At 60.8% G+C, this 9,008-nt stretch overlaps 4 protein-coding genes across 4 annotated transcripts; 2 read left to right on the top strand and 2 right to left on the bottom strand.

Annotated features, from left to right (window-relative positions):
• Nucleotides 1-39: 39 nt before the first annotated feature.
• On the bottom strand, nt 40-1,931 carry SPRG_09598 (hypothetical protein; the record flags this gene model as incomplete). The annotated part of the gene is made up of 7 exons (XM_012349023.1): nt 40-192; nt 244-453; nt 512-850; nt 913-1,251; nt 1,296-1,406; nt 1,450-1,813; nt 1,858-1,931. The coding sequence occupies 7 exons, from the start codon at nt 1,929-1,931 to the stop codon at nt 40-42; spliced, it is 1,590 nt and encodes a 529-aa protein (XP_012204413.1).
• Nucleotides 1,932-2,946: 1,015 nt separating this feature from the next.
• Nucleotides 2,947-5,247, top strand: SPRG_09597 (hypothetical protein; the record flags this gene model as incomplete). The annotated part of the gene is made up of 8 exons (XM_012349022.1): nt 2,947-3,020; nt 3,065-3,428; nt 3,478-3,582; nt 3,630-3,974; nt 4,033-4,371; nt 4,428-4,637; nt 4,688-4,811; nt 4,865-5,247. The coding sequence occupies 8 exons, from the start codon at nt 2,947-2,949 to the stop codon at nt 5,143-5,145; spliced, it is 1,842 nt and encodes a 613-aa protein (XP_012204412.1). The 3' UTR covers nt 5,146-5,247.
• A 364-nt stretch (nt 5,248-5,611) lies between these two features.
• Nucleotides 5,612-6,651, bottom strand: SPRG_09596 (hypothetical protein; the record flags this gene model as incomplete). The annotated part of the gene is made up of 6 exons (XM_012349021.1): nt 5,612-5,727; nt 5,772-5,878; nt 5,929-6,032; nt 6,084-6,151; nt 6,197-6,367; nt 6,418-6,651. 6 exons carry the CDS (start codon nt 6,649-6,651, stop codon nt 5,647-5,649), a joined length of 765 nt encoding a protein of 254 aa, XP_012204411.1. The 3' UTR covers nt 5,612-5,646.
• A 145-nt stretch (nt 6,652-6,796) lies between these two features.
• Nucleotides 6,797-7,785, top strand: SPRG_09595 (hypothetical protein; the record flags this gene model as incomplete). Its single annotated transcript, XM_012349020.1, has 2 exons — nt 6,797-7,106; nt 7,154-7,785. The coding sequence occupies 2 exons, from the start codon at nt 6,797-6,799 to the stop codon at nt 7,783-7,785; spliced, it is 942 nt and encodes a 313-aa protein (XP_012204410.1).
• Between the last annotated feature and the right edge of the window lie 1,223 nt (nt 7,786-9,008).

Here is a 9,008-nt window from a genome sequence, read left to right as displayed (position 1 = left end):
ATTTCCGTGTTTATCAGCAGACGACAATAAGACACGTGCTCAATTATGGCCGTGACAACGCGACGTACCGAGATATCGCGTCGCGCCGGCCATGGTCGACTCGCCGTTGGGCCACGTTCGGTGCACGTGCGGCCGACCGTCGAGCGCAAAGCAAGTCGGCTGGCTCACATACACACGCCAGACCGACTGCACCTAGAAACGAGAGGCTCGAGTGCTTGGAGGTTGGATGGATCGTCGTCGTACGTGGAGCTGTGGACCGAGCAGCGTCGTGCGCACGTGAAAGAGACTCGAGGCCCAGCGCACGAGCGTCGCCGCGGAGAGCTGCCATCCGTTCTGGCTCGCCACGTGGACACTCGGTGCGTCGCACACCCAGTCTCCGCAGAGCCACGACCGCGCACGCATCGAGCCGAGAACGCGGTGCTCTGGCCACACGCTCTGCGCGGCCTCGGCGCTCTAGACACCAATCTCAAAACGCAACATTCAAACCGCGACATTCAAGGCAAGATGTTACCAGCGCGACTTCGCGGAAATGGGCCACGCACGCTTGGTAGCCAAACACAAAAAAGCTCTCGGTCAAGAGCCGGCGCGTCATCTCGGTCGAGAGACTCGGGAGGGACGCGAGAGCCTCGAGCGCGATTTGCGCCACCGACGTCTCGTGCTGCTTGGCCAGGAACGCCTCCGACACGCTATGCAACAGCTGCACGCAGTCGCTGTAGGCGCGGGCGAGGTCGGTGCGCTGGAGAATGCAGTCGCGGTGCGAGCGCACCACAGCCTCGTACTGCCTCCGATTGTGCGGGTGCAAGAGGTGGACCAGCCAGTCGACAAGGACACGGCTCGTGCGGCCCGTGGTCTGTGCAAGATCGGATCAAGAAGAACCCTACCCGCAGTCGCAGATGGATCGCAGATAGATACCTGGTTGCTGCTGCAGGATTGCACGAGCAGCTGGTGCATCGCGCAAGATACCGGTACTGGCGACGCGTGCAACAGGTACTGCACGAGCTTGTGCTGGGACGCGGCTGAGACGGTCTCGACCTGATCCACGTACAAAAGAAGCAGACCCAAGTGGTAGGCCATGCGTTGCGTGCGACTCGACACGAGCGCCGTCGACGTCTCGTGCTCGGGTGCCGGCATCACCACCGCGTCGTCGCACGGCGCACTACTACTGCGGTACGTGGCGATCGTAAAGCCGGGCGACGTCGCCTTGGCCACGAGCCGCCACATCCCACGCGGCGTCATCTCAAAGACGTACGCCTAGATCTATCATGGATCATGACGCATCGATGGTACAAACAGACCGTCACGTGGTGGCGACAGTCGCGGATCGCTTGGCTGCGGCTGCTCTTCCAGCCGTACGTCCAGCCGTCGGCGAGGTCGACATTGAAGCTGCTCGCGAGCACATGCTGCGTCTGCATCAGGAACCATCGCTGCCGTACGATCCTATACGACTACCTCGGAGACGACTTCTTGGTGGCCGGCGTGCCACGTGGCGGCGGCGCTGTGGAGCGAGGTCGCCGACAGCGGCGGCGTCTCAAAGCCAAGGTCCCAGTCGGGCGCGTGCGCGGGCGCAATGCGCAGCAGCGACGCGTACGTGCCTGTCACGCGCGCCGCGTACGTCGTCTGGAGCACGAGCGGCGCGCCGCAGTAGCGGTAGTGGGCGTGGCGCGGGCAGCAGTGCGGAAAGCATCTAATGGAGCTCGCCACGGGGCCGCAGACGATGTCGTTGGTCGTACCGCAGCACCTAGCAGCAGCAAGGAGGTGGTGGGCGACGTCGTTGCAGACGGACGGTACCTTGACTTTTTGGGCCTTTTGATACCTACATTTGGGGCAATGTGAGAGCTGATGGGCCGCATGACGCACCGCGTGTAGTGAGGCTCAAACACCGCGTCGTGCTCGCAGTACTTGACGTGGAAGGCGCAGTCGACCGCGGCCATCGACCCTCTCTCACTGGTGTGTAAAAAACGCGATTCCCACAGGTTAAAGATGAGGGTGTCAGCACATCCCAACTTAAACCTAACCTACCTATCTCGAGCGAATCAGGTCGACAGTGTCAGGTCGACAGCACTGGGTCGAGAGTGTCCTCATGTGCAATGTCGTCATAAGACTCGACCAACGCGCGACTGGAACGGGTCTGGAACCAGTCGAGCCATCGCCAGTTATCAAGTGACTTGACTGTTTCAGACGTTCCAAGATAGCCAGATTAGCACATCGTTGCACCACGTCGCAGAGCTACGTCGCAGCATTCAGCCGCGTGGACTACATCGCGTGACATCCTCATCATGGTATGGTTGGCAACTGCAAGCGCAACCAGCGATGGTAGAGCCATCCACGAGGACATTCTCTGTGCAAGTGGCTCGAGGACCAGCCATGGGTGACAACAGACGTCGCCAGAGGCCATATGATGCAACCTTGGTCCGGCGTCGATGCTGAGTCTATGATCCGAGACGCGGCAACAGCGCCGGCAACCAAAGCCGTTTAACGAAAGGGTGCCATAAGTCCCCATAGCTCTCTGCAGGAGTGTCTTGGTCGCCTTTGGTCCAACGCGGTCGTTTTCTCAAAGTTCAAGTTCGTCCAGCAACGTTAAGGTAGCCTACTAACAAGGCGGGCTCCAACCAGTCGTGCGCCGTGAGCTACACGCAGCAGCCGAGGCGAAGGAGACCATACAACTACGCGCTCCACCACTCTGCGACACATCTCTCGTCATCGGTCAAAGGATATTGTCGAGTGCGTCGACAAGAAAACCCGGTCGGAGGAGGACGTGGTCTCAGACGTGACCAAGGGAAGAAATCAATCCCTTGGCCCAAACCCACGCAAGACGTGGTGGTTGCGACGGGCTCGGTGACGCACCTCGCGTTATCCTTGGTGAAACCGAAGAGGACCAGCGCCACCTCTAAATTTCAGTATACAGCCGAAATGCCCTCTGATTCGTCCACTCCCGACAGTAAGCCGATGGCCGCGGTCGACTGCGCCTTCCACGTCAAGTACTGCGAGCACGACGCGGTCTTTGAGCCTCACTACACACGGTGCGTCATGCGGCCCATCAGCTCTCACATTGCACCAAATGTAGGTATCAAAAGGCCCAAAAAGTCAAGGTACCGTCCGTCTGCGACGGCGTCGCCCACCACCTCCTTGCTGCTGCTAGGTGCTGCGGTACGCCCAACGACATCGTCTGCGGCCCCGTGGCGAGCTCCATTAGATGCTTTCCGCACTGCTGCCCGCGCCACGCCCACTACCGCTACTGCGGCGCGCCGCTCGTGCTCCAGACGACGTACGCGTCGCGCGTGACGGGCACGTACGCGTCGCTGCTGCGCATTGCGCCCGCGCATGCGCCCGACTGGGACCTTGGCTTTGAGACGCCGCCGCTGTCGGCGACCTCGCTCCACAACGCCGCCACCACGTGGCACGCCGGCCACCAAGAAGTCGTCTCCGAGGTAGTCGTATAGGATCGTACGGCAGCGATGATTCCTGATGCAGACGTAGAATGTGCTTGCAAGCAGCTTCAATGTCGACCTCGCCGACGGCTGGACGTACGGCTGGAAGAGCAGCCGCAGCCAAGCGATCCGCGACGTTCGCCACCACGTGACGGTCTGTTTATACCATCGATGCACCATGATCCATGATCGACGACCTAGGCATATGTCTTTGAGGTGACGTCGCGTGGGATGTGGCGGCTCGTGGCCAAGGCGACGTCGCCCGGCTTTACGATCGCCACGTACCGCAGTAGTAGTGCGCCGCGCGACGACGCGGTGTTGGTGCCGGCACCCGAGCACGAGACGTCGACGGCGCTCGTGTCGAGTCGCACGCAACGCATGGCCTACCACTTGGGTCTGCTTCTTTTGTACGTGGATCAGGTCGAGACCGTCTCGGCCGCATTCCAGCAGAAGCTCGTGCAGTACCTGTTGCACCCGTCGCCAGTACCGGTATCTTCTTGCGCGATGCACCAGCTGCTCGTGCAATCCTCCTGCAGCAACAACCAGGTATGACAGATCCATCTGCGACTGCGGGTAGGGTTCTTCTTGATCCGATCTTGCACAGACCACGGGCCGCACGAGCCGTGTCCTTGTCGACTGGCTGGTCCACCTCTTGCACCCGCACAATCGGACGCAGTACGAGGCGGTGGTGCGCTCGCACCGCGACTGCATTCTCCAGCGCTCCGACCTCGCTCGCGCCTACAGCGACTGCGTGCAGCTGTTGCATAGCGTGTCGGAGGCGTTCCTGGCCAAGCAGCACGAGACGTCGGTGGCGCAAATCGCGCTCGAAGCTCTCGCGTCCCTCCCGAGTCTCTCGACCGAGATGACGCGCCGGCTCTTGACCGAGAGCTTCTTTATGTTTGGCTACCAAGCGTGCGTGGCCCATTTCCGCGAAGTCGCGCTGGTACCTTGCCTTTGACTGTTGCGTTTGGAGGTTTGCGATTTGAGATTGGTGTCTAGAGCGCCGAGGCCGCGCAGAGCGTGTGGCCAGAGCACCGCGTTCTGGGCTCGATGCGTGCGCGGTCGTGGCTCTGCGGGCACTGGGTGTGCGATGCACCGAGTGTCCACGTGGCGAGCCAGAACGGATGGCAGCTCTCCGCGGCGACGCTCGTGCGCTGGGCCTCGAGTCTCTTCCACGTGCGCACGACGCTGCTCGGGCCACAGCTCCACGTACGACGACGATGATCCAACCTCCAAGCACTCGAGCCTCTCGTTTCTAGGTGCAGTCGGTCTGGCGTGTGTATGTGAGCCAGCCGACTTGCTTTGTGCTCGACGGTCGGCCGCACGTGCACCGAACGTGGCCCAACGGCGAGTCGACCATGGCCGGCGCGACCCGATATCTCGGTACGTCGCGTCGTCACATGTGAGGACGTTTGTTGATGCAACGCAAATGGCAGAGGGCGACTATGTCGGTGGGCTTGGTCCCGACGCGATCGACCTGCGCTGCTACACGCTCGATGTCGTCAACCAGACGAGCTACTGCGCGACGCTGCGGGTGACGACAGAGGAAGAGACGAGACTGCTGTGTCGTGTGGAGCTCTACCAGCTGCGCGTCGCGGCGGCGGCGGACGTGGCCGCGTGGCCGGCCCATAAACGCATTGCGCTCTGGGACAACGAGACGCCAGCGCTCGTGTTCTCGGGCGACTGGAGCTATGCACGAGCGGCCGAGACCAGTTGACAAGGCGATCCAAGTCTCGGTGCACCCGACATGCGTCTGCATTGAAACCAACCATGCCGGCCGCCGTGTGGTATAAGAGCAACTAAGCTATTGCGTCTTGCTGTTGTACACCGCCATAAGATCTTGGCGCGAGCACACGTGTGTTAAGGACGGAAACGATTGCGACTTTAGAACAGTTATAGAAGGAGCCTATAACGAGGTGTCCTCTAAGGCTGCCAGCCTCCGTGGCCAACGACAGCGTACGAGTCTATGGCATCTCGTCTAGTCAAGACGAGTCATCAATGCGTGGTGTGGTAGTGTTGATTAGTTGTTTAGATTGGGTCCCAGCACTGTGGGATTTTATTGGTCGACGACCCGCGGGATACTTCAAGAATGCTGGTCTACGACAACGGACACCAGATGTCCTCTCGGAGTGTGGGCTATTGGTTCTCGATTGCATTAGAACAGAGCCTAAAACAATGTACAGCGAGAGACGAGCCTTTGAATTAAGACAGTTTGATGCTACAAAGTGGATGTCGGTGGCGGAGCGAGCGTTGCTTGGAGGTAGTCGAGCGTCGTACTCCCCGCAATCACGCCGTAATCCTGTACACAACAATGTGACAGAAAGAAAAGACAAGTTGTCGTACGTCGAGGACGCGCATGATGCGGTCGGCGGCTTCGTACCGGTCCTTGGCAACGTCAGCAACGATCTTCATGTGGAGCGATGGTTCCAGGCGTGACGCGGCAACCAGATCTAGACGGATGGGTTCGTTGTTTTCACAATCTAGAACCATATTGACGGACCCTTTTCTCGCTGGATCTCAAGCCGCTGCTGCTCTTCGAGGACGGCCAAGAGGTGCTTGCCGCGGCGCCGAAGGACGTCCGACTCTCGCGCTTGCACAAAGTTCCTACAGCATCGTAGAGTACACGCTGAAGGTATACGACTGGACGGTCGGTACCAGTGCTTTCGGTCGACACGACTAGGCTGCTTGGGCGGTGTGCGATCGCAAAAGTAGGGTAACACTCCCTATACCGCCCTCTAGGTAAGCATCCTCGTCGGTGGAGCAGCTACAGGTGTGCGCTTGGCGACTAAAGGGTCCTTGGGCTTGTTCAAAAAATACGCGGGTGTCTCGGAAGCGACACTCGGCGGGTAGAAGCGACTGGGTATGGCCTTGGACGGAGCGTCAAACACCCGTTGCGGGAGCTGTCGACCAAGCTGTGTCTCAACGGCCGTCATCAAGATCTACGTCTGGTCATCTCGACGCCCTTCGTGGTTGCATTGGATACGATTACCTGCAGGACTTGCCGAAGCGACGACGCTGCGGCCTGGGAGAATGCCACGTGGGGGGGTGGCCCCCCGGTGGCCTTGCCCGGACGTGGCAGCTTTGTCGCGCGAGCTTTGAAGATGCTGCGGTAATATTGAATTGTCTCGTCGGCAGAGGCGCCAGACGCGCGGTGCGCAGGGTCGACGACGCCCCAATACATGATTGGCGCCGGCACCTGCTTGGGGTCCTCATCCTTCAACATGCTGCCGTCGCCCAAAATAGGCATCCATTGGATTCGGCATTTTATTTTCGGCACTTCTTGCAATTTGAAAGCAAGTAAAATAAAGTAACATTATTTAGGATTTAAAGCAGCCTTTGCAGTGTATCTGAAATAGTGTCAAACGACCATGCCAGGAGCGCCGGCCGCGGACGCCTTGCCCCAGGCCGTCGACGCTGTCGAGCAGGCGCTGCGGGAGCTTCGTCGCCACGCCCTCGATGAAAGCCAAGCCCAGCAGCTGGCGACGATGGAGCTCGCTGCGTCGGCGTTGAAAGCGTCGCTCGCTGCAAAGCATCCTACGACGACGACGACATGTCGGTCGCTGGCCGAGGGCGCCGAGAAGAAGAGCTACAAGCGCAAGCACCGAACAGCGCAAGAGACGAGCAGCATGTCGCTCGAGCGTCAGAACGAGTTTGCAGACGCGGCGCGCGTCTTCCATGGTCTGCATCCGGAACTGCCCTACACGCTCTTCCATCGACGTTCGAAGTGCCAGTGTCGGCGCCATGGCCGCCATATCTGCAAGGCAGGACCCTCCGCGTCTGCGAATTTCGCCAGCTGTACCGGTACAAGAAGCTTGACGCTGGCATCGTCGCGGCCATGGACGCCATTGCGTTTGTATGGGATCTCTCGGACCACCAGTGGGAGACCAAGGTCGCTGCGATCGCTACGTTCCAGCGCCTCCACGGCCACCTCGCCGTGCCCACGGGCTTTGTTGTGCCCGAGAACGACCCGCAGTGGCACGTCGACCACCACGGGCTCCGGCTCGGGCGGCTTGTGGTCGCGCTTCGGACGCGCGCCGACAAGCTGTCGCCGGCCAAGCGGCAGCAGCTGCAGGCGCTCGGCTTCATCTGGACGGTGCAGGCGAGCATCTCGTGGCAGGACAAGATGGAGGCGCTCTCGATCTTCCGGCACCTCCATGGGCACGTGAATGTCCCTCAGAAATTCGAAGTCCCGGCCAAAGACTTGGCGTGGCCCAAGCGGCTGTGGCACATGAAGCTTGGCGTCGTCGTCAGCACGTTGCGAACGCGTCGGCCCAAGCTGCCGCCGACGCGGATCGCCGAGCTCGATGGCATGGGGTTCCTCTGGACCATGTATAAAAACAAGGTTGTCAAGACTTAAAGATAAATACTGCTCCCGCCCGTGCTACTTCGGGGGGCCAAAATGGCCTGCGAGAAGACGCTTTCGCGCGCCAGAAGCACGAGCTCGGACGCGCGCTGTTGCGACTCGACAAACGCGCGGATGGTGTCGTAGGGCGGATCGATGACCGCGGTCATCATGACGCTTTGCCGCTTCGAGTGGCGGCTGCCGCACCACCGGCCCGTCGCATTCGCATGCTGCACGCCGCAGAGACTGAAAAAGGCGGCGGCGGTGACCACCACCAATACGAACGTAGCGTCGTCGCTCCATGCTTGAAGGGGTGGCACGAACGCGAGGGACGCGGCGGCCGCGCAGCAGAGGATCGCGAGGCCGTAACTGTAGAGCGACACATACGTGGCAGCACCAAAGAGGTCGTAGAGAAACGCTGGGAAAAGCCCGAGAAAGGCCGCATCCAAAGTGACTTGGCACACGAGCAGCCATGGAGATGAGATGGGGACGACGATCGCCAGTAGCGTCTGCAGGAAAGCGAGCAAGAGGGCAAACCAGTGCCGGCGCCACGCAGGCGACCGGCCGCACGGGATGTCCGAGACGAAGGCAACGAGGAGCGGGAGAGATACGAGCAGCACCGTCGCGACAAGAGCAATCGCTTCCGTAGCATGGCAGGTCGTCAAGAGCTCGCGCGAGAGGATCGCTGTGACGGCCGCTTTGAGGGCCAAGGCCACAGTGAGGCAGACAAAGCTGCGCGAACAGACCGCGTCGCGCCACGTCGAGAGCACGATCGGTGTGCCATCTTCAATACTCGATGCAAAGTCGGGCGGCGGCGTGCGGACGGCGACTGCAAGCAGCAGCAGCAGACCCGTCGCGGTGCCCCCGACACCGACTGTCCACGCCGCCTCGTCGTCGTCGCTACGACAGCGTGATGAGATCGCGTCCATGAGAACGGTCGCGTACGTTGGTGGCGTCAGAAGCACATGGCATGGTAGACTGTGCATCGCGATGGCGCCGCCAATGACGCTGGTGGCGAGCAGCAGTGATGTCATCGTGGCGCGACAGTGCGGGTACCACAGCTACATGCGCATATCATGAGTCGGGTGCACTTGATATTTCACACACAACCCACCTGCAGCGTCAAGGACACGGCGAGGTGGCTGAGGCCGACGCCGGCGCCGACGCAGACGCCGTAGACGAGATGCAGCGATGGGGCAGGAGGCAGAGGTGCCCGAGGAAGATGCACGTGCTCCCGA

Source organism: Saprolegnia parasitica, assembly GCF_000151545.1.
Source record: "Saprolegnia parasitica CBS 223.65 unplaced genomic scaffold supercont2.49, whole genome shotgun sequence".
Classification (NCBI taxonomy): Eukaryota; Oomycota; class Saprolegniomycetes; order Saprolegniales; family Saprolegniaceae; genus Saprolegnia; species Saprolegnia parasitica.
The sequence above is the reverse complement of the archived record's forward strand: the minus strand, read 5'-3'. Positions and strand labels throughout refer to the sequence as shown.